The 25,067-nt window shown below is 42.7% G+C and overlaps 1 protein-coding gene and 1 long non-coding RNA gene across 2 annotated transcripts; both read right to left on the bottom strand.

Annotated features, from left to right (window-relative positions):
* Nucleotides 1-1,099: 1,099 nt before the first annotated feature.
* LOC310669981 lies at nucleotides 1,100-25,067 on the bottom strand. The gene is made up of 3 exons (XR_014507469.1): nucleotides 24,519-25,067; nucleotides 4,428-4,873; nucleotides 1,100-1,240 (listed from the first exon to the last, which is right to left on the bottom strand). It is a non-coding gene; the product is annotated as an uncharacterized lncRNA (long non-coding RNA).
* LOC310669980 (DGAT1/2-independent enzyme synthesizing storage lipids-like) lies at nucleotides 10,812-21,969 on the bottom strand. Its single transcript, XM_083458558.1, has 6 exons — nucleotides 21,684-21,969; nucleotides 20,154-20,318; nucleotides 15,709-15,899; nucleotides 14,154-14,214; nucleotides 12,578-12,717; nucleotides 10,812-11,009 (listed from the first exon to the last, which is right to left on the bottom strand). The coding sequence occupies exons 1-6, from the start codon at nucleotides 21,952-21,954 to the stop codon at nucleotides 10,905-10,907; spliced, it is 933 nt and encodes a 310-aa protein (XP_083314684.1). The 5' UTR covers nucleotides 21,955-21,969; the 3' UTR covers nucleotides 10,812-10,904.

Here is a 25,067-nt window from a genome sequence, read left to right as displayed (position 1 = left end):
AGCAGACTATGCTGATGAAAAACTGCCTCCACCACCTGAGATTGGTACACAGATACATGAGTGGAGGTTATATGCTGCATTAATTAACCTAGTGGAAAAATTCCAAACAGCGCTCTGTGCTACTGGGTCTTCAAATGACCTTTCTATGATGTCATAGTTTCCTGGGGTGGCTGCTGTGTGCATGCAGAGGAAGATGATGTGGGGGGAGTGGCAGTGGAGGGCCATGAACACTACAGCAAGGGTGCCACATGTGTTTGATTGCAGTGTCACATGGGGGCATAAAAGCTGTGTGGGGGAGTGCTTGATTGGCCATGTGTTTGGGTGGGGCCATGTCTTCTGGGATCTGTGTGCAGATTTGGTGATAGGTTGGACTTGCTATGAAAGCCTCGGACATGTCTTTGGGGCTTCACTTGGGCTTCTGCCCTTTTCCTTAGCTGTAGCTCCCACCCCATGCAAGCTGCCACCCAGTGGTGTCTGAATACAGGGATTTTGCACAGGTGGTTTGCTAGTGCAGATGCTCCCAAGCAGAATCCCATACTTTGCGTTGTTCTTTCCAGTAAGGAATATCCCATCTTTACTAATGACTGAACTTTGCAAAACTCTTTGTACTTGAGGAAATCATCAACTTAGACACCCCAAAGCCTACGCCTTGCCCTGTTCTGGTATTAAAGTGAACAGCAATTATTACATGAGAGCTTGTAGTCATAGCATAGGAATCAGATGACACATTATCCAGATTCCTCAGTTTTTAGATCTCTGGGGAAGAATGTAGACAGAAAAGCATGGCATTTCTTCATGGAGACCATTTCTGCTGACTCAGTTGTGAATTGGAAATAATTATTCATCCTGCATTCATTCTCTTTTACTAGCAATGACTTGGTGTGAAAGTACCTTCATCTGCACTAAGTAAACTATTTCCCCTGTTGCTGCTATTTTATTTATCAGTTGTTTCTACCTGCTTTCCTGATGTACAGTTTTATATTTTATAGCATTGTTTCATATCTTATAGCATTGTTTTATGTCATATATTACATGTTTTATGTAAAAAAGCATGATTTAAATTTAAATAATTTACCTGGTATCCAATACGCGACATGATGCAGTAATGAAAAGCATGCTCTCCCCGTCTCTAAAAAATATCTAGCCGCAAAAAAGACATAGCCGATAGACATAACTCCATGATGATAAATAATAATACCTGGTCCTTCAGGGATATGTTCTATACCAGTAAGTTCATAACCTGAAAATAATACAAAATGCAACAAAGAAATATTGCAAGCATTACTGGAGGAAATCAGTGTGGTTCTGGAAAAAAAAATTTAAGATCAGGTTAAAAGCTCTGTTATATGCTTTTGAATTATGAAGCTGGAGGAGAATCTTGAGAGTCCCATGGACTGCAAGAAGATCAAACCTATCCATTTTTAAGGAAATCAGCCCTGAGTGCTCACTGCAAGGACAGACCGTGAAGTTGAGGCTAGGATGCTAGGTTGTCAACCACATGGATCAAGACTTTCTCTGTGGTGGTCCCTTAATGAATGAAGGGATTTCTCCTCTCGTAGAATGTTCCTTCCTTGCTTCCTTCAGCACAGGTCGAAACATTTTTGACCAGTCTCTGAGTGAGCTAAAACTGTGTTTTGCTGTTTTAATCTACTTTAAGCTTTTATATAGGGTTGAGCCCTTGAGACAGTTTAATGTGTTGTTATAGTTATACTAAAGTTTTCTGAGACTTTTTTAATTTAAAGAGTAGTATCCCCCTTCTGTATGAGAGCTGTCCAGGGCCTGGAGTATATTTCTTCCCCGTCCCAAAGAGCTCCAACTTCAGGCATCTTCAGACCATTCTCTGAATCTCTTTCTACCAAGTGAGAAAGCTGCTTCCTAGACACACCCCCCCTTTGACCATGCCCTAAGTAGCTACACGGTCTCATTCTTATGGCCCAAACTTGGTTTTAGTCGTGTATTTCTGATTTAAGTTTCAACATTTACAGTAACATGAGACCTGTGGGAAGCACTGAGAACATATAAAGAGTCCTATGGATCAGGCCAAAGGCCTCTGTATTAGACCATCCTGTTTCCCACAGTGTCCGTCTAAATTAGTAGCCATCACCACATCCTGTGCTGACAAATTCCGTAGTTTGTGTACATACCGTGGTACCTCGGGTTACAGATGCTTCAGGTTACAGACTCTGCTAACCCAGTAATAGTACCTCAGGTTAACAACTTTGCTTCAGGATGAGAACAGAAATTCGAGGCAGCCTGCTGCAGGAGTGCATTGGAGTCCAGAGATCACAGTTTGACAGCTGGGTCAGCCCGGCAACAAATGGAACTGCAAACCTGTTGGGAACTCACTTTTGACCTAATGGGGCCTCCTGCTGCCGCCACGCCACCATGGTGCGATTTCTGTTCTCATCCTGAAGCCATGCCTTTATTTTGATCCTTATGTAGCCAACCCAAACTTGTAGCTGTTGTGACTCTGAGGCGGGTTCAGAGGTCCAGTCCTGATTCTCTGTGGCAACTATTGTTCCAGTGCTTCAAGCCTGAAATTCTGATCCTCAGTCCTATAAAATTATAGTGACTCATAAGGAAGAATTATTGCTATAAAAGAAACTTTCACTCACCATGCCATATCTTTCCATATATATCTATAATATGAGCAAAAAATTTCCTTGGCTTTTCCCAAATTTTGCTATCAGGACCAGTTTCTTGGTTCTTATTCATCTTCATGTAAACATATAGCCCAAATGAGCAAGCACAGCCAGCCAAATATATATCTATTATTAATGAACAAAGCAAAATCAGAAGCTTACGAAACCACCAAGGGTGAACCACTGAGCTCAGGTATTCTTCTAAATAAGGAAAACTAATCAAGTTTTGCAACATTTGAGTAAACCAGCTCATTGTTTCGTGATCTGAAGCACCAAGCGTATGCCAATGAAATAAATATATGAAGTGAAATTTTCTTCAGTTGTGATGCTATTTCCTCCACTGTTTACCTGGAAAACAGAAAATGCAGTACATTGGTTTGATCTGCCATCCCAGAAACATTCATGAATACATGAAAATCTCATGCTGCTTAATATTTCCTAGTTTTCCCCACTGCAACTTGCTCAGTTGCTGTATTGTGTTTTCAACGTCCATCATGGAGATTTACAAAATTAGAAATATATGACTTCATCATTTATCTGTTGTAAAGCAAGCTGGTTTCATTCCACTCCTGAAGGTTTTTGTTTGTTTTGTTTTGTTTTTTGCATTTTCAAAAACAGGAACAGAGAGCATCTTTTATCCAACATAGGCATGATGCCTCGAAGTAAAGTTGAAGGTCTGGCAGGGCAATCCTCCTCTTTCTTTTCATCAAGCATAATTTTAAATTTTACTCTGGGCTGTATTCCCTGCCATATGAACCTGAATATTTTTTTCTGCCACTCTATGAAACATCAGATATCATTTATAATTGGAAGGACATTCATTTTGATGGCCAAAACAGTGATAGCTTCATTCTCTCCCATATTTCCAAATATTTCTTTCTTTCTAAGCTTTTACATAGTTGTCTTGATAGATATTATGTTTTTTTATTGTTAACCAAATCCCCAGATATTTTATTTTTGTTTCTATTTCCCACCCACATTCTGATTCAATGTCTTTTTTTGTTTGATTATTCTTTTTTTTTTAGCAGCATCTTGATTTTCCTTTTATTTTGTTTGCAGCCAGCCAATTTTACAAATCTACTTATCTCTTCTGTCACTTCCAGTATGCTCATTCTGGGTTGTTCTAAGGTTAATACGATGTCATCCGCGAATGCTTTCAATTTGTAATTTTGCTGGCCCACTGTTATTCCATTGATTTTATTGTTAATCCTTATATTTTGAGCCAGTACTTCTAATATTAATATAAATAACAGCGGGGACATTGAGCAACCTTGCCTCATCCCTTTATATATCATACATTTTTCTGATGTGTTGTTTACAATTATATTGGCCATCTGCTCATTATAGATTGATTTTATACTTTTTATAAAGGTCTCCCCAAACCCCACTGCTGGAGTATTAAGGAAAGTGAGAAAGGGTCACTTCTCCAAGAGCCCGGCAAGGCCCTCTGCAGCCGCAGATATATCATGTGATGTACTGAGATATTGTGGTATTTAGCTGGTAGTATATTGTGATGTTATAAGCCTGATATCGCGCAGCCCCAAAGCACATTGAAAGACGGACAGCATTTCTCTCTCTCTCTCTCTCTCACTGCTGATGCCTGCACAGGAAGTGACATATAGCACAACTACTAGCACATTTGCAAACAAAGCAGGGCCCAGCATGGTTTCAAATAGAATGAGAGACTTTGTTGAGATTCCTGCATTGCAGGGGGTTGACTAGATGACCCTTGGAACCCTTCCAAATCTACACGTTATGATTAGCTGAACAAAAACTTTTACTTACATTCCTGGTAAGCCTAAATTGCCTTTGCTTCAGTCTCCTCTCTCTTGAAGCAGCAGAAGTCTTGTCTGGTGCACTTTTCCATAGGCAAATTTCCATCCCTCTGGAGACATGCCCCTTTATGTGGCTGTTTAAAGAGACTCTGATGGGTGTGCCATCTGAATGAGGAAACGAAGAATTGTGAAAAAGAGGGAGTGCTTAGAGGGCCTGGTACATGGAAGTTGTGGCCATTTGTAATTAAGGATAACTGATGAGATCACATCTACAATAGCAGTCATTATGCAAAATAACATATTGGGTCATATAAAACCAATTATTGACAAAGGAGTAAAGTTAGGAATTGTGACAAGATATGCATGTTAAAGGTTCATCCTGCAATACGTAAACCTTAGTAACATGTCATGTTTACAATACTGAATCCTAGCACTGTAAAAGCTCTTCCATTGGACCTGCCATTTAGTTCTACAAGTATTTAGTATAATTAGGTCTTTAACATCCCTCGAGGGATAGCCAAATTTAAATAACAATTTGACACTCAGCTGTGAGGCATTTGCGAGCTTTTTTGCGGAGAAGTTCTTTTTGCTCCGCCATGACCTCCCTGCCAATTTGGATACAATAAAGGAACTGGAGGCCCCTCGACTGTCCTCGGTCCCAGTACTGGACCACTTCGACCGGATATCCCCAGCCGATGTGGACAGACTCCTCCGAGCTGGAAAGCCCACCACCTGTCCTCTTGACCCGTGCCCGCCTTGGCTGATTAGAGCGTGTCCAGACGAGGTGCGGGCCCCCCTAGGGGATATCATCAATTTGTCCCTTGGCACATGGACATTCCCAGGGGAACTGAAAGAGGCAGAGGTGTGCCCGCTCTTAAAGAAAACATCATTAGATCCTTTAGATTTAACCAATTACCGCCCGGTTTCGAATCTTCTGTTCCTGGGTAAGGTGATTGAGAGAGCGGTTGCTGAACAGCTTGGTGGGTTTCTGGATGAAACATCGGCTCTGGATCCATTCCAGTCTGGCTTCCGTGCTGGTCATGGGACCGAGACGGCTCTGGTCTCCCTAACAGATGATCTCCGTAGGCAGCTAGATCGAGGCGGGTCGGGGCTGCTGATTCTTCTAGACCTGTCAGCAGCCTTCGACATGGTCGATCATGAACTCCTGGACCACCGCCTTGCCGACGTGGGGATCCAGGCACAGTCCTTCAGTGGCTGTGCTTGTTTCTCTCTGGTTGAGGACAAAGGGTGGCGCTTGGGGGGGGAATTGTCATCGTGCCACTCCTTGGTGTGTGGAGTGCCTCAGGGTGCGATACTCTCCCCGATGCTTTTCAACATCTTTATGCACCCCCTCGCCCAGCTTGTCCAGAGTTTTGGGCTGGGTTGCCATCAGCATGCTGATGACACCCAACTCTATCTGTTGATGGATGGCCATCCTGACTCGGCCCCAGACACACTGATCAGATGTTTGGATGCTGTGGCTGGATGGTTACGTGGGAGCCGATTGAAGCTAAATCCTTCGAAAACAGAGGTCCTGTGGCTGGGACGGGACTATATGGGATGGGGGGGCAACTCCCATGTCTTGCGGGGGTGCAATTAGTGCCAGCACCGTCCGCTAAGAGTTTGGGTGTAATCTTCGACATCTCCCTTTCCTTGGAGGCGCAGATTTCAGCTATAACAAAGGCAGCATTTTTTCATCTCCCCAAGCTAAGCAGTTGGCTCCTTACCTCTCTCGCCTTGACCTAGCCACTGTGATCCACACGACGGTCACCTCCAGACTTGATTATTGTAACTCGCTCTACATGGGGCTGCCCTTGAGATTGAGCGAGAAACTCCAGCGGGTGCAGAATGCCGCGGCAAGACTCCTTACGGGGTCCTTGCTACGAGATCACATTCACCCGGTGCTATACCAGCTGCACTGCCTCCAGGTGGATTATAGGATCAGGTTTAAGGTGCTGGTTTTAACCTTTAAAGCCCTATACGGCCTAGGACCCCCGTACCTATGAGACCGCCTCTCCTGCTATGTCCCACAGAGATACTTACGGTCTTCAAATAAAAACATCTTGAAGGTCCCAGGCCACAGAGAGGTTTGGCTGGCCTCAACTAGAGCCAGGGCTTTTTCGGCTGTGGCTCCGATCTGGTGGAACGCTCTGTCACAAGAGACTAGGGCCCTGCGGGACTTGACATCTTTCTGCAGGGCCTGCAAGACAGAGCTGTTCCACCAGGCCTTTGGGCAGGGCACAGCCTGACTCCCTCCTTCGGCAATCTTCACGGAGCTCTGGCCCAATGGTTGCCATTGGTTTGATTTGAGTTAATTTTATAATGAATGATTTTAGAGTGTGGTGTTGTTCTGTTGTTCTGTTTTATTGTTGTTAGCTGCCCTGAGCCGGGCTACGGCTGGGGAGGGCGGGATATAAATAAATTATTATTATTATTATTATTATTATTATTATTATTATTATTATTTCTACAGCAGCATGTGTATGTGGATTTCATTAACACCTACTAGGTTTGAATACTGAATCTCAAGTAATCATCCTCAGTAATCAATCCTACTCTAATAAACTTGACCAGCTACTTGTGCTCTAGGCATTGTCTAAGATCTCCAATACCATCTGTTTGATTGTTTGGTTAAATTCTGCCATGCTGATTTTTCTGCAGGCAGCTCATCAAAAAGCTTCTTCACTCGTTGCTCCTGCAGTATGCTTTGCTTTCTCAGGAGCTCCCGAAATTCCAGGTTGACATGCTTTGACATCAGAGGGTCTCTGGCTTTCGGTACATGTTCAATATTGTCAGGTGGGAGTGGAGGATCCATGTCCAGCATGCATTCATCGGTTATGCCAGAGCAATACTGTAATCACATACACATATGGTGGTCTTAACGTTTATTTCTCAAAAAAACATGAAAGTGATATGAAAGGAGCCAAGACAAATGTGCCACGGAAGCCCACCAACCCTTGCAAAGGCCGAATAGGTAAAGGTTCTTTTGGCATGTGGGTGGAGGAAATAAAAAGGCACCTATTAGGATGGGTAGTGCAGAAGGCAGGAATGCTAACAAGAAGAAAATCCAGAGCCACTGATTGTACTTATGCCCCCAGTCCTCGTCTAGGCTGAGTACTACAATGGCAACAGAAATTGAGAAGGCGGAAACTGCCAGGCAGTGGCATCCCCATGTCATAAGTGTGAAGGCAGACAGGATGGGCCTGGCAGAGGGCAGATTGCCGTTATATCAGTTTTAATTGAATTTGGCTCATCAACTCTAATGCGACAGCTCCCACTGGCCAAATGGACCCTTTCTCCACAGCCTATCTCAACACACCTGAATGTTTTAGAACTAATGGCTTTGGACAGGGAAGCAACTAAGAAAATGAGAGATTGAAAAGGACTAGAAGGATCAACTCTCTTTTATCTTTTTATCATTTTGCGGTTCCTTCCTTTCCTTGGTACAGGCTATGCAGGAGAAGCCAGCTGCTTCTCCAATATGGAGGTAAGATGGTAGTGAAGGCAGCAGAAAGGATATGGGAAATAACTGCTTCAAAATTTTACAACTGGGATAAATCATTCCTGGTATTCAGATATATGATTGGGGCATTGGGGTTGTTGTTGTTTTTTGTAATCCAGTAGCTGAGGGTTTTGTGGGGGGAGCAAACCAGTGTATTGCATGACTTCTACTTATCTGGAGGTAGAAGGAGAATGGGGAAGATAGTGGCAAGGTGGGTGTGATTAAAACACATCAATGGAGCCACTCCACTGATCCTGCTTGTTTGTTTATACCATGCTGACCTCGCTTCCAACTTGCCTTTCCCCCTCTTCCTCCTGTTAAGCCCCAGCAATGTGACCAGTCGGAGGTCAGATGAGCAGCAGTGCCCCATCACATCCTGCCACTGCTGTAACCCATTATTGTGCAATGCTGTGGCATGTAAGAAAATGTCCTGCAGTTGCTGTGTTTCCTTAATTGCTAGGTACACCCACACCTCCAACTAAGTTGGCATGGTTTTGAAATGGGCTGGCACACCCCCCATTAAGGTGTTATCCACCCTGCATTGTTGAAACTCTCACTATGTGGGCAGTGAGAACTTCAATCAATGATGCTATCAGGATGACAAGAATGGAGCCACTTCTGAATGAATACCACACAAAAATTGCAACAAGTATGATTGATTTCCCATGACTGCTTACTTGGATATTTTCTGTAGATATTTCTGCAGCTTCCATTATTCTAGCATCATTATTTTAGTAAAAAGAACTAGTCACTTTGAGGAATTTTGTCAAAAAGCAGGATATGAATCTAAATAAATTAAATAAACCATTTATAGATTAAGAAGCATACTGTGACCAAATTTTTACTGTATTTTTCGCTCCATAAGATGTACCTGACCATAAGACACACCTAGTTTTTAGAGGAGGAAAAAAGGAGAAAAAATATTATTCACAGAGCGTGTAAGTGGATCTCGATTGTCTTGGTTTAAAGCAAGCAAAGCAAGAGCTGCTTACATGGCTTCTGTTTCACTTTGCGCACCTCTCACTTTGCTTCCCCTTCCCTTCAGAGGCATCCCTCAGCTCTCGACTGCAGCCACTGTCGAGGCATCCCTTTTTCCATTCCAGTGCTTTCGCTCCATTAAACGCACAGACATTTCCCCTTACTTTTTAGGAGTAAAAAAGTGCTTGTTATGGAGCAAAAAATATGGTATTTCCATGGCACAATCTATGTCCATGGCACCATGCCAATGACCATAATACTGTGAGGCATCATCAAGAATATCTACCGCCCAGCTCTATAATTACACACCCAATGATTTTCAGATCTAAAGCTAGGCCTTTGTTCAGGGGCCATACATCAGCTTCAGAAACAAATGCCCAACAAATTCTTGAATCCTGATCAGCCTACTCTGGTATTCATAACTGAGGCTATGGAAGAAAGAAATCAGCTAAGATGGGAACTTTGTAGAGTATTTGCTTTCCTTGAGATGCTGCGTAGGCTGTACAGAAATACAGCCGAACCCCGATTCCCAGAGTTCCCGCCTCCGGATACCAGGGACATTGGCAAGCAATCTCACATAATAAAAATTCAATTTCCTTTAAAGAAATATGAGCACCAGCCACCCGCTGTCTTACTAAATGGAGCAGCTCCTTGGCATGCTCTCTCTGGAATTTAGTTAAATTCTTCCCCATACTCACGAAGTAGTGCGCTGAGACTTTTCCAGTCGAGTGAAGTATGGAAGTAGCTGTGTGAAGGGATCTTGCAGATCACATCGGGGTCACCAGATGTTGGGTTGAATAAACAACAGACGAGTAGTGGGTGTCATCTGGGAGGCATCTCCTTGACCAAGTGTTGGAGAGTCCCTTTTATTGTATTTTACACCAATTGCCTCATATGTGCTTGGTGCTGATTGGTTACACGTGGTGTGCGTTACAAGTTATAGTGTTGAATATACATACAAGGGGTTGCGTGTAAGACATTACACATCATTAGATAGAGGGAACACAGGAACACAGTAATCTATGATTGATAGGGTGGTACTCAGAGATTGTACAGAGTGCACTTAACATTCTTCCAGTCTGCGGTGATAAGGAGAGGATGTATACAGTTAGATAGGAAGGTCATGACATCACTTAAACATTCCGAGCTAGCGGTGCCAGGGTAGCTTAGAAGGGAATGTACAGAAATACAGCCTACGCAGCATCTCAAGGAAAGCAAATACTCTACATCACTTGAGTCTTTCAGGAGCTAAAAGATAAAGGAGATAGTGTGTCTGTCTCTGTGTGTAAAAGCCTGGTTGCTGCAATCACTCTGGGCAGCTTAGAACATTAAAAAACACAGCAAAACATCATCAATTAAAAACTTCCTGATGCAGGGTTGCCTTCAGATGTCTTCAGAAAGTTGTGTAGTTGTTTATCTATTTGGCATCTGATAAGAGGGTGTTCAACGGGGGGGGGGGGGTGCTACTGCGGGGCTGGCACCAGACCCAGATTCATAGCTGAGTTGGCTGTTCTCGATAGATCAGTCACTTTTTTCACCAATTCCAGCTGAATTTTTGTTTTCTCTACCTTTCTTGCTATAAATTTAATTTGCCTTATAGGGCTCAAATCTTGGAGCACCCTTTTATAAACATAAAAGAAGTGCCACTGTTTTAATACAGGTAATTTATAGACATTACTCTTTCACATGTAATATTATTTCATGTTTAGTTAAACACTCGCCTTCCTGTTATACTCTTCGATTCTGCCTCTACTAGTCCAAGTTCCCCAAAAAGGGGAATTCTGGGTGTATTGCAGGATAGGGCAGAAAAGCATTTGTATGTTTTCAAAAACGTAATACCATCTGCACACACAGCAGGTGGTGAGCTACTGAGCTAGGGACCCTTCCAGATAATTAATAAACAATCCAGCACAATTCTGAGTATATCAACTTAGCTTTAATAACATAAGTATTAATGCTTCCTATTACAGACTCCTTCTCATAAACACTGCAACTATTGTATATGGACTAGTTAGCTTTGTAATGCTTATCAAATCGTTCCGAAAGAGCTATTAATATGTTTCCTGGCCTTTTTTGGTGTTTATCCCGAAGATTTTCAAGTGCAATCTTCGCCTGTTGAAAGAAAACCAGAGGAATACATTGTGTTATAGGAATAGATTGCAAAATAGGTGTTCACTGTTATTAATATGAGTGAGGGAAAAGCTAAAGGGCTCAGAACCAGAGGCAACCCATTTATTCAAGATACAGTAGCACAATATGTAACTTCTTTCTGGGATACGCAACTGACTTTGTATACTCAGGTATGTTGCATGAGAGTCCTTGTCTCTCAACCCTCAAAAGTGGTTTCTTCAACATGGAGGTTTGGGCCAGAGCAGCCACGGTGAGGAACCCCCACTAGGAAACTGCTCATCTCTCAGTGAATCCAGCCCACTCTCTTTATGTTTACCAAGAGCACTGTATGAGAATGGCAGAGAAACAATCAAACATATGTGCCTTGGGCTGCTTTGTACACAGTAGTTTCCTTGCATGGTTGTTACAATGTAGGAGAAAAGGAGTGAACCTCAGTACAACCACGGCATAACCCCTTGCAGAAAGAAATTTCTTATCTGCCCCTTTAAACAGGCAATCAATACCTGAAACTTGATGCAGCAAGAAAACAAGCAGAAAGTGCTTGGAGAAGGATCAGGCATATTAAACAATGTTCCCACCCCGTTCCCATCAGCCACCAGGACCCTACATGCTCCTCCCCTTAGCCCCCTCCCTTTGGGACTCAGCTTCCCAAGTTTTCCTGGAGGAGGGGGGAAGTGTAACATCCCCTGCAGGAGCAGGTGGAATAAGTCATGCAATGAAATACCATACAAATAGTATCTGTGTTTGACATTGTCTTCAGTGGAACGGCATCTCATATAGAAGCTTGCTGATGCACAAGTAATAACAAATTACAATATACGTGTTGCATGTTCAGAGTTGATAGCTTGGTAGTTGGTCAGGAATTATGGCACCGTTTAACAAAGCTGTATCTCTTAAACACACATCAGTGTGTACATGCAACACATATCAATGTGTACAATAAATTGTCTTCCTCTTCAATATCCTCAAAAATTAGCACTAGGGTGGCTTGGAGGTACCTTGTCAGTCAGATTCTGGGGCCCATAGTGTAGGGTTGCCATATGTTTGGGAAATCCCAGACATGTCCTTCTGGGGCCATCTGGGGGGTTTCTTTTTTCAATTTTAAGGAAATATTCGAGTTGGGGGGGGGGTAAATTTGTGTGTGCACTGTTTCGGGCTCCTACGTGAGTGGCTCTGGTTCTGTTTTGCAATTGACCAAAATTTTCATCAGGAGCAATTAGAATAAGATCTATTATTTGATTATTGATATAAACCTCCAGAATGTATTTTGTATGCTCAACCCTAATATAGTGGGAAGAAGATGTCCCATTGCATGAGCAGATCTCTCTTTGTACCACATAGTTTTCCCCATTTAATTAGATTCAACAAGTTAAGGAGGGGGAAAATTGAGTGATGGGCATAATGCAAAAAAGTATATATAATGACCCTATATCTGGTCATATAGAATGAGGAAATCAATATGTACAATACAATTTAGAGCTGAAAGAGAGAGAAACCAAGAGGAAAAGAAATATTCTGCTTTTAAACTTCCAAGTTTAGAGTGAACTTACTCTTTCAGCCAGCTCTACAGCTGTTATATTTGGATCATATGGGATGGGTTCTCCAATAAATGTCCTCAATTTCACTGGAAACCCTCCATAAATGGGAAGGAACATACATCGAGTTTTCTCATACAGCCATTTTGTCAGCCCTGTGTATGAAATGGAAGAAGATTCTGAAGGAAAGTGACACCATATCAAATCTAAAATTAGTTGACATTCTCAGTGTTTAGCAATTGCAATAAATAGGAAGAAAGGAAGAGTTAAATAATATGAGTGCTTGGGAAAAGAGATACAGTGGTACCTCGAGTTACGAGTGCTTCAACTTAGGTTTTTTCGAACGATTGTAACCCGGACGTAAGTTGTTTAAGCTCTCGGAGGACTCGCCGCTGCCTGGAGGCAAACCCGGACATCGGCGGGTCCTACGGAGTTCTCAGAGGCCTCCGTAAATGCAGGGAACCAAGTCCCGACATCTGCAGTGCCTAGAGCGGCTCTGCAAATGCTGGGAGCCAAGCCCCGACATCCATGGTGGCTGCAGAGGCTCTGCGACTGGGCTCCAGCCACAGGAGCTCTCTGAGGCCTCCACAAATGTCGGAAGAAAAGCCGATTGTGATTGTGGAAGAGGACCCTGAGCCCCCTCCAAACAGTGAGTTTGGAAATAAATTTTAAAATACTGTCTTATTTATTTTATAGTACAGTATATTGATTATTGCCTTCATTTTATGGATCAATGGTCTCGTGAAAGAGTAAGATTTGTGTTAAATTGCTGTTCTAGGGGGTGTTTTTTCATCATCTGGAACGGATCAATCCACTTTCCATTACTTTCAATGGGAAAGTCTGCTTCAGGTTAAGAACGCTTCACGTTAAGTACAGACTTCCGGAACCAATTAAGTGCTTAACCTGAGGCACCACTGTAGAAGATATTCAGTCAGCTCTTCTCAGCTCTTTGCAATCAGTCATAAGTTGTGCACAATAGACTGCAGAATATGGTATGTTTCCTGTTCAGTTCCCCACCATGTTAGGGTTGCTCCCACATTTATCGGTTATAGCTTTCTGTTAAATCTACCGGAAAACTAAGCAAGGGCATAGTTTTGGAATAAAATTTATTAAGTAAAGGTAAAGGGACCCCTGACCATTAGGTCCAGTCGTGACCGACTCTGGGGTTGCGGCGCTCATCTCGCTTTATGGGCCAAGGGAGCCAGCGTACAGCTTCTGGGTCATGTGGCCAGCATGACTAAGCCGCTTCTGGCGAACCAGAGCAGCGCATGGAAACGCCGTTTACCTTCCCGCCGGAGCGGTACCTATTTATCTACTTGCACTTTGATGTGCTTTCGAACTGCTAGGTTGGCAGGAGCAGGGACTGAGCAACAGGACCTCACCCCGTCGCAGGGATTCCAACCGCCATCCTTTTGATCGGCAAGTCCTAGGCTCTGTAGTTTAGCCCACAGCACCACCCATGTCCCTATAAAATCTATTAGGGAGAAGTAAATAGATATTCTTTTTAAAAGATCATTCTATATGTATATTGCCTGAGATCTAAAATGTATATTGCCTGAGATCTCTTGATCAACCAAGGTATTTAACTTGCTTGTCTTTCCAATGGTCCTGTATGCTTCACAACTGTTTTGTGTAAAAATAGGGATGATGGGCTAAAAAAATAAAAGATGGAACAAACATGAAAAGAAAGGTGAGGATTGGATAATTATTTTGTCCCAACCATCCTGCCTTTATTTTTGTTATGGACTATGAAGAATGCTTCACATCTGGGATTATAATGAGAAGCAACTCATAAATGATAATGTAATTGGCTTTAAAATTCCTGACACATCTATTCAGATATCTCAGATGAAGAAATTCAGAAGCTGTCCTCCAGATTTTCAGGAATTTAAGGGGGGGGGGAGAATTTCCTGGTTTTCCCTGAGGGGGAAAGGAAGCCAGGTTCAGCCAACCGGCCGCTGCTTTTTGGAGTTTGGGGGCAGCTCATAGGCAACGAGCACCCAAAAAAGGTCTTGGGGATGACCAGGACTCTGAGGGTTCCTGTGGAGGTCAAAAGCGAGTTCCCAATGGGTTTGAGGTTCCATTTGGTGCTGGCCTAAGCCGGCTGTCAAGCTGTGATCTCTGGGCTTCAATGTGCAGCGAGCAGCAAGCTGCCTCGAATTTCCTACTCAGTGAGCAGCAGATTTCCCAGAAAATAAAACCAAGGAAAAGGGGATTTATTATTCAAGTGTCTTTAACATTTGGATTAATTTGGCAAATTTCCAGGAGAAAGAAAGGAGAGTCTTCTCTGGAATTGGTGACTATCCTGCATGGGAACCAGATGGCTGAAGCACTGAAGCAAACAAAGAAACTCTGCCATCGGAAATAAAAGGAGGGGGACGGGGATACGAACTTTGAAAACTTTCCTTTTTTTAAAAAAAAAAAAAAGCATTCAAACTTTTATACTCCTCCCCCCTGGATTCAACTGGCGGCAGCTATAGCATCTCAGGAACTATTGGCGGACAATTTAGCTTTAATTGAATTGAGGCAAAAAGATGCTTTAAAGAATTATATCTATTGCTCAGCAATCTGGTGAAGCAATAAGGGATAAAATAATTGAGGCAATTGCAAATCTTCTTGAGACTCAGAAGCAGGAGGTACATCAAGCTATTGGTCATGCTTTCAGGGTTAAATCCCCGTATGCTAAGAAGAAATAGATGATGACTGGCAGCATTAAGATAAATACTGCAGTGTAATATGTTTTGATGGATTCAATAATGGAATACTGAATAGTATAGTTTCTGTAAAATATGCAGGGATTTATGATATGTAAAATGAACTATCAAAGGAGAAGAAAGGAAGTCATTGATATCTTAAGGATGTAAAATGAGTATTTTAAATAGTAAAACAAATTTTTAAAATAAAATTATATATAAAAAAGAAAGATAAAAGGAAAATGCTTGTTTTCTTTTTAAATGTCACCAATTCCACTAGGTTTGTTTTAAAGCAGGGGTGGGGAGAGCTGTGGCACTCCAGATATCATTTGACCCCCAAACAGGATATTTGCCATCCTCAGCTTTTTTGGATGCTGGATCAAGGATATCAACACATTACGTCTTATCTAGGATAATCATGAAGGCAATGCAAATTGCACAAAGATCACTCACCACTTTCGCCTCCAAAGCTGCCTGAGCAAAACCTGTGCGTTTACCCCACATTATGCAATAATCGTGACTATACAGTGTTTCTCTACCTCCACAAGATGCAATGCCCAGTAAATGGCCTTTCTTTATTATTTCCACAATTTCAGCTTTCTTGTAAGATTTCAACCCGATCACATAATAAAACATCTGCAGCCCTGAAAAAATAAGCCCCAAATAGAAGAATGCATTTTATGTGAAACTTATTTAGGAAATAGTGTGGATACAATACAAGTGTCATTATTCCAAAGATATTGCACTATTATGGATCACAAGCATAGCTCTCTGCTAATACATTTCAACTAGGATTTCATGAAGGGGGACTTTATGCTAATTCCTCTTTTGCTCAGAGGTTCTGACAGTAGGCTTTTTTTGGAAAGCACATTGAGTGGGGTTGAGTGCTGAGGAGGGGGGGGGGACTATGCATGGAACTGAGGAGACTATGCTGATGGAAAACTGCCACCTCCAGCAGAGATTGGTACACAGATATATGGGAGGAGGTTATATGCTGCATTAATTAACCTAGTGGAAAAACTCCAAACAGCACTCTGTGCTACTGCGCCTATTTTGACTCATATGACCTTTCTGTGATGTCATAGTTTCCTGGTGTGGCTGATGTGTGCATGTAGAGGAAGATGATGTGGGGGGAGAGGCAGTGGAGGGCCATGAACACTACAGCAAGGGTGCCACATATGTTTGATTGCAGTGTCACATGGGGGCATAAAAGCTGTGTGTGGGAGTGCTTGATAGGCCTTGTGTTTGGGTGGGGCCATGTTTTCTGGGATCTGTGTGCAGATTTGGTGATAGGTTGGACTTGCTATGAAAGCCTCGGATATGTCTTTGGGGCTTCACTTGGGCTTCTGCCCTTTTCCTTAGCTGTAGCTCCCACCCCATGCAAGCTGCCAACCTGTGGTGTCTGAATAAAGAGGAGTTTGCACAGGTGGTTTGCTAGTGCAGATGCTCCCAAGCAGAATCCCATACTTTGTGTTGTTCTTTCCTTTAAGGAATATCCCATCATTACTAATGACTGAACTTTACAAAACTCTGTGTACTCGAGGAAACCATAAACTTAGAGACCCCAAAGCCTAAGCCTTGTCGTATTCTGACATTAAAGTGAGCAGCAATTATTACATGAGAGCTTGCAGTCATTACCGAGGAGGCAGGTTTAGTTGTTATTTGAGGACTATCCCTGCCTCCGGGTCTGGTCTTGTCCAGATTGATACTGGAATCAGCAGGGATACCCACTTGACCTGAAGGTGGTGCTGTGCAATGCCTGGTCAATGAAGCATAAGACCACTGCCATCCACGACTTGATCATGGATGGAGGACTTGACCTGGCTTGTGTAACAGGCCTTGTGGGTGGGGAGGGGGGTATGCAGTGATTTTTAGGAAGTCATTAATTTGCACCAGGCATCCTATTGGGAAGACCTAGTTCTCTGATTGCATGTACTGGAAGTTGGGCAATAGGGGCAGTACAGGATTCCTTTTGGTGTACCGACCTCCCTGCTGCACCAAGGATTCCCTGCCCGAGCTGCTTCAGGTCATGGCAGATGTTCTCCTGGAGACACCTAGTTTGGTTGTCCTAGGGGATTTTAACATCCATGCTGACATGACCTTACAAGGGGCCACTCAGGACTTCGTGGAAAGCATGGCCTCTATGGGGCTGTCCCTGAATAAGTCTGGCCCAACTTATAGCCGCGGACATGCCTTAGACCTGGTTTCACCTCTATGGATGTTGGTGATCTAACACTAAGTAAAAGTGAAACTAATGAAATGCTATGGTCAGATCACTTCCTGGTGCAACTGGACTTCTCCGCAACCCTTCCCCTCTGCGGAGAGGTGGGACTGATTCAGATGTTCTGCCCACACCACTTAATGGATCCAAATGGCTTCCAAAGAGTGGTAGGGGATGCTTTATCCCATGTTGATGGCCTTTCAGCTGATTCCCTGGTGGCTCGCTGGAATGTGGAGTTAACTAGGGCTATTGACTGTTTGGCTCCAAAGCGCCCTCTCCGATTGCATGGAGCCTGGACAGCCCCGTAGTTTTCCATGGATCTGAGGGCAATGAAACAATCGCTGAGACGACTAGAGTGCCGGTGGCGGGTAACTCATTCTGAAGCTGACCGGACATGGGTTAGAGCTCAGTATCGAGTCTACCAAGTGGCAATAGCAACGGCGAAGAATACTTTCTTCACCGCCTCTATTGCATCTGCAGAAAACAGCAGCAGGAGACTTTTTCAGGTGGTTTGCAATTTAGTGGAACCATCTGCTCCATCAGGGCACATTGCATCTCCTGCAATGATTTTGCAAAGTTTTTTGCAGGTAAAGTCGTTCAGATTCAGGAAAAGGTAGACTCCACCGTGGGAGCAGAGCCGGGGCGGGAGAGTGCTAGAGTCCTGTCTAGTCATGTTGCATGGGATCAATTCCAATCTATTACCTCTGAGGATGTGGACAGGCTGCTTAGACGAGTGAAACCAACTACCTGTCTCCTTGATCCTTATAAAAGCTAGTTGGGAAGGGCTGGGCGATGGGCTTTGCGGGGTGGTGAATGCTTCTCTCTGTGAGGGAGCCTTCCCAGACCTGCTGAAAGAGGTGGTCACTAAACCGCTTCTTTAAAAAACAACTCTAGACCCAGCCAATATGGCCAACTATCGTGCAGTCTCAAATCTTCCACTCTTGGGCAAGGTGATTGAGGGAGTGGTTGCTGAACAACTTCAGGCTTGCCTGGAAGAAGCAGACCATTTGGATCCCTTCCAGTCAGGATTCAGGCTTCATCATGGGACTGAAACTGCCTTGGTCGCACTGGTCGATGATCTCCGGCAGGCTAGGGACAAAGGTGAGAGCGGTTTCCTAGTTCTGCTGGATCTCTCAGCGGCTTTTGGTACCATCGACCATAACATCTTTCTGGACTGTCTAGAAGGGCTGGGAGCTGGGGCACTGTTATACAGTGGTTCCACTCCCTCCTCCTGGGCCGTGTTCAGCAAGTGGTGGTAGGGGATGAGTGTTCAGACCCCTGGGCTCTCACTTGTGGGGTGCCTCAGGGTTCTGTCCTCTCCCCCATGCTTTTTAACATCTACATGCAGCCATCAGGGGGTTTGGGTTGGGCAGATGATACCCAGCTCTACCTCTTTCAACCAGTGAACCAGTGAAGGTGATGAAGGTCCTGTGTGAGTGTCTGGAGGTGGTTGGAGGATGGATGGCAGCTAACAGATCGAGGTTGAATCCTGACAAGACAGAAGTACTGTTTTAGGGGGACAGGAGGTGGGTGGGTGTGGAGGACTCACTGGTCCTGAATGGGATAACGGTGCCCCTGAAGGACCAGGTGCGCAGCCTGGGAGTCATTTTGGACTCACAGCTGTCCATGGAGGTGCAGGTCAATTCTGTGTCCAGGGCAGCTGTTTAACAGCTCCATCTGTATGCAGGCTGAGATCCTATCTGCCCGCGGACTGTCTCGCCAGAGTGGTGCATGCTCCAGTTATCTCCTGCTTGGACTACTGCAATGTGCTCTACGTGGGGCTACCTTTGAAGGTGACCCGGAAACTACAACTAATTCAGAATGTGGCAGCTAGACTGGTGACTGGGAGCGTCCACCGAGACCACATAACACCAGTCTTGAAAGACCTACATTGGCTCCCAGTATGTTTCAGAGCACAATTAAAAGTGTTTAAAGCCCTAAATGGCCTCGGTCCAGTATATCTGAAGGAGCGTCTCCACCCCCATCGCTCTGCTCGGACACTGAGGTCTAGTGCTGAGGGCCTTCTGGCGGTTCCCTCACTGTGAGAAGCCAAGTTACAGGGAACAAGGCAGAGGGCCTTCTTGGTAGTGGCACCTGCCCTGTGGAACGCCCTCCCACCAGATGTCAAAGAGAAAAACAACTACCAGACTTTTAGAAGACATTTGAAGGCAGCCCTGTTTTTAGGGAAGCTTTTCGTGTTTAACAGACTACAGTAGTTTAATACTTTGTTGGAAGCCACTCAGAGAGGCTGAGGAAACCCAGCCAGATGGGCGGGGTATAAATAATAAATTATTATTATTATTATTATAGCATAGGAATCAGATGATACATTATCCAGATTCCTCAGTTTTTAGATCTCTGGGGAAGAATGTAGACAGAAAAGCATGGCATTTCTTCATGGAGACCATTTCTGCTGACTCAGTTGTGAATTGGAAATAATTATTCATCCTGCATTCATTCTCTTTTACTAGCAATGAGTTGGTGAGAAAGTACCTTCATCTGCACTAAGTAAATTATTTCACCTGTTGCTGCTATTTTATTTATCAATTGTTTCTACCTGCTTTCCTGATATACAGTTTTATGTTTTAAAGCATTTTTTCATAGCTTATAGCATTGTTTTTTGTCATATCTTACATGTTTTATGTAAAAAAGCATGATTTAGATTTAAATAATTTACCTGGTATCCAATACGCAACATGATGCAGTAATGAAAAGCATGCTCTCCCCGTCTCTAAAAAATATCTAGCCGCAAAAAAGACATAGCCGATAGACATAACTCCATGATGATAAATAATAATCCCTGGTCCTTTAGGGATATGTTCTATATCAATAAGTTCATAACCTGAAAATAATACAAAATGCAAAAAATAAATATCGCAACAATTATTGGAGAAAATCAGTGTGGTTCAGAAAAAAAATGAAATTTAAGATCAGGTTAAAAGCTCTGTTATATGCTTTTGAATTATGGAGCTGGAGGAGACTCTTGAGAGTCCCATGGACTGTAAGAAGATCAAACCTCTCCATTCTTAAGGAAATCAGCCCTGAGTGCTCACTGGAAGGACAGATCCTGAAGCTGAGGCTCCAATACTTTGGCTACCTTATGAGAAGAGAAGACTCTCTGGAAAAGAACCTGATGTTGGGAAAGATTGAGTACACAAGGAGAAGGGGTCAACAGAGGACAAGATGGTTGGACAGTGTTCTCGAAGCTACCAGCATGAGTCTGACTCAACCGTGGGAGGCGGTGGAAGACAGGAGTGCCTGGCATGCTCTGGTCCATGGGGTCATTAAGAGTCAGAAACAAATAAATGACTAAACAACAATGACAATATGCTCCAGCATTCTGATGCTAGGTTGTCATCCACACAGATCAAGACTATCTGTGGTGGTCCCTTAATGAATGAAGGGATTTCTCCTCTCCTGGAATGTGCTTTCCTTGCTTCCTTTTGAGCACAGCTGGAAACATTGTTGCCCAGTCTTTGAGTGAGCTAAAACTGTGTTTTGCTGTTTTAGTCTACTTTAAGCTTTTATATGGGGTTTAGCCCTTGGGATGGTTTAATATGTTGTTTCAACACTTACAGTAACATGAGACCTGTGGGAAGCATTGAGAACATATAAAGAGTCCTATGGATCAGGCCAAAGGTCTCTATTTGAGACTATCCTGTTTCCCGCAGTGTCTATCTAAATTAGTAGCCATCACCATATCCTTTGCTGGCATATTCCATCGTTTGTGTACATAGTTGCTAATTGTGTCCCTGTGAGGTGTAAACAACATTCTCCAGGTTTCTTTTGGAGAAGAAGCGTACTTAAAATGTGGTTTAAATGTATAGTGTTTATGCAACTACCAGCCGACTCTTTCTTTTGTAATCTGTCTTATTTATTTATTTTATCATTTATTTATTGAATTTATATACCACCGAATACCTGGAGGCCTCAGGGCAGTTCACAGAACCACCTTAGTTTCATATTTCACAAAATGCTTTGTTTTTCTTATTACATAAATAAATAGCCATGCCTTTGTTTTGATCCTTATGTAGCCAACCCAAACTTGTAGCTGTTGTGACTCTGAGGGGGGTTCAGAGGTCCAGTCCTGATTATCTGTTGCAACTATTGTTCCAGTGCTTCAAGCCTGAAATTCTGATCCTCAGTCCTATGAAATTATAGTGACTCATAAGGAAGAATTATTGCTATGAAAGAAACTTTTACTCACCGTGCCATATCTTTCCATATATATTTGTAATATGAGCAATAAATTTCCTTGCCTTTTTCCAAATTTTGCTATCAGGACCAGTTTCTTGGTGCTTATTCATCTTCATGTAAACATATAGCCCAAATGAGCAAGCACATCCAGCCAAATGTATATCTATCATTAATGAACAAAGCAGAATCAGAAGCTTATGAAGCCACCAAGGGTGAACCACTGAGATCAGGTATTCTTCTAAATAAGGAAAACTAATCAAGTTTTGATTAAAGCAGCTCATTGTTTCCTGATCTGAAGCACCAAGCGTATGCCAATGAAATAAATATATGAAGTGAAATTTTCTTCAGTTGTGATGCTATTTCCCCCACTGTTTACCTGGAAAACAGAAAATGCAGAACATTGATTTGATCTGCCTTCCCAGAAACATTCATGAATACATGAAAATCTCATGCTGCTTAATATTTTCCTAGTTTTCCGCAGTGTAACTTGCCAAGTTGCTGTATTGTGTTTCCAACATCCATCATGGAGATTTACAAAATTAGAAATATATGACTTCATCATTTATCTGTTGTAAAGCAAGCTGGTTTCATTCCACTACTGAAGGTTTTTTTGTTTTGTTATTTTTTGCATTTTCAAAAACAGGAACAAAGAGTATATTCAACCCCCACCCCCCACCCTGTCCCACTTACAACCATACCAAATGCATCATATCTACTTATACCATGTGACTTCCCTTTCACACTTTTCCTGGTTCCATTTGCTTTTCTACTCCTCCGCGTAATCCACATCTTTTTCATCATTTGGTACTTTATCTATTTCGACTCTGCTCAATTTCCATGAGACCTGCTAAGCTATGTATTTGTCTGTACCTGTACTGGTTCTGTAAATAGTCAATAAACATTATCCCTTCCTCCTTATATTCCTTATCTCCGTTTTCTCTTATCCTGTTCATGAGACAAACCAGTTCAGCATATTCAAACAATTTACACCACTGTTCTTCCTTAGTGGTACTATACTTGGTCTTCATCTTTGTGCCAGTAAAGTTCTAGCTGTAAGGTAAAGGTAAAGGTACCCCTGACCGTACAGGCCAGTCTTGACAGACTCTAGGGTTGTGCGCCCATCTCACTCAAAGAGGCCGGGGGCCAGCGCTGTCCGGAGACACTTCCGGGTCACGTGGCCAGCGTGACATCGCTGCTCTGGCGAGCCAGAGCTGCACACGGAAACGCCATTTACCGTCCCTATTTATCTACTTGCACCCGAGAGTGCTTTCGAACTGCTAGGTTGGCAGGCGCTGGGACCGAACAACGGGAGCGCACCCCGCCGCGGGGATTCGAACCACCGACCTTTTGATCAGCAAGCCCTAGGCGCTGAGGTTTTACCATAAAGTTCTAGCTGTAGTAGTGGCATAAAGTAGTAAACTTTTTTGTTTTTTGGGACCTCCGTTATTACCATTCCCCAAGAGAAAAATGTGTTTGGGGAAATTTTTTTTTTAATTATCTTTTCTAATTCATTAGATATAGATTCCTAATAATCCTTAATTATGTTACAGGACCACCACATGTGAATTAAAAATCCCTCAAGTTCCCTTGCAAGGTATATGCAAAATATATCTTTTTCTTTTTTTAGACATCTTTGCCAATCTGGTGGGTGTTACATCTCTGGGCCATTTTGATCTTATTTTCTTTTATCGCATAACATGCCGTAAAATTCATATTTATTTTCCACAATCTTTTTCCATAATGTATAATCAATATTGTGACCCACATCTTATGCCCACTTAATCATGCTTGATTTCACAAATTCATCTTTAGTTTCCCACTCCAACAGCCGTTTGTATATTTTTGATAATACTTTTATATTTGTATCTAATAGGTCTTTGATAAACTGAGACTTTTGTTCTGCAAAGCCATTTTCCCTATCAATTTTAAACAATTCATTAATCTGATGTACCTGTAGCCAATCTGTAACCAAATTTCTTAATTCCTAGAGATTTATCAGTTTTGGTTCCTGTCCTGCAAGGTCACTCTAAAATTTCACTGTAAGTTAACCAATGCTTTTCCATATTTGTTTTTTTCCTGATTGTAGCTGCTACTGGGGATATCCATGGTGGCGTTCTTCTTTCCAGTAAATTTTTGTACTTTTTCCACACTCTAAATAGGTTTTTTCTAATTACGTGATTTGTAAAAGTTTTACATTTTTTGCTTTTCTATACCATGGGCAGGCGTGCCACCCAAACTGTATATCATGTCCTTCTAAGTTTAACAATTTTGTATTTTCAACAAAATCCAATCTTTTATCCAACATAGGCAGGATGCCTCAAAGTAAAGTTGAAGGACTAGATGACCCTTGGAGCCCCTTCCAACTCTACACTTTATGATTCACTGAACAAAAACTTTTATTTACATACCTGGCAAGTCTAAATTGCCTTTAATTCAGTCACCTCTCTCTGGGAGCAGCAGAAGTCTTGTCTGGTACAATTTTTTGTTGGCTAATCTCCAACCCTATGTAGACATGACCCTTTATGTGGCAGTTTAAAGTGACTGTGATGGGTGTGCTATCTGTATGAAGAAATGAAGTATTGTGAAAAAGAGTGAAGGCTTAGAGTGCCTGGTACTTGGAAGTTGTGGCCATTTGTAATTAAGGGTAACTTAAGGGATCACACCTACAATAGCACTCATATTGCACAATAACATACTGGGTCACAGAAAACCAGTTATTGACTAAGGAGTAAAGGTAGGAATTGTAACAAGATATGCATGCTAAAGGATCATCCTGCAATACGTAAACCTTAGTAACATGTCATGTGTATTGAATTCTAGTACTGTAAAAGCTCTTCGATTGGACCTGCGATTTAATTCTACAGCAGCATGCGTATGTGGATTTCATTAACACCTACTAGGTTTGAATACTGAATCTCAAGTAATCATCCTCAGTAATCAATCCTACTCTAATAAACTTGACCAGCTACTTGTGCTCTAGGCATTGTCTAAGATCTCCAATACCATCTGTTGATTGTTTGGCTAAATTCTGCCATGATGATTTTTCTGCAGGCAGCTCATAAAAAAGATTCTTCACTCGTTGCTCCTGCAGTATGCTTTGCTTTCTCAGGAGCTCTAGAAATTCTAGGGTGACATACTTTGCCATACAGTGGCATGTAAGAAAATGTGTTCTGCAGTTGCTGTGCCTCCTTAATTGCTAGGTACACCCACACCTCCAACTAAGCTGGCGTGGTTTTGAAATGGGCTGGCATACCCCATTAAGGTGTTATCCACCCTGCATTGTTGAAACTCTCACTATGTGGGCAGTGAGAACTTCAATCAATGATGCTATCAGGATGACAAGAATGGAGCCACTTCTGAATGAATACCACACAAAAATTGCAGCAAGTATGAT

Source organism: Podarcis tiliguerta (assembly GCF_965153285.1).
Source record: "Podarcis tiliguerta genome assembly, contig: HAP1_SCAFFOLD_199, whole genome shotgun sequence".
Lineage (NCBI taxonomy): Eukaryota > Metazoa > Chordata > Lepidosauria > Squamata > Lacertidae > Podarcis > Podarcis tiliguerta.
This window is presented reverse-complemented; position numbering and strand designations above follow the sequence as displayed.

What these genes read in the sequence shown, in the direction of transcription:
- LOC310669980 (XM_083458558.1), bottom strand. Translation starts at nt 21,954, where the DNA reads ATGAGCTGCTTTAATCAAAACTTGATTAGTTTTCCTTATTTAGAAGAA. An exon ending in ATATGGAAAGATATGGCACG is followed by an intron (nt 20,319 to 21,683) that starts GTGAGTAAAAGT and finishes TATTATTTTCAG; the next exon opens with GTTATGAACTTATTGATATA. An exon ending in CTGTAGAGCTGGCTGAAAGA is followed by an intron (nt 11,010 to 12,577) that starts GTAAGTTCACTC and finishes TTCTTTCAACAG; the next exon opens with GCGAAGATTGCACTTGAAAA.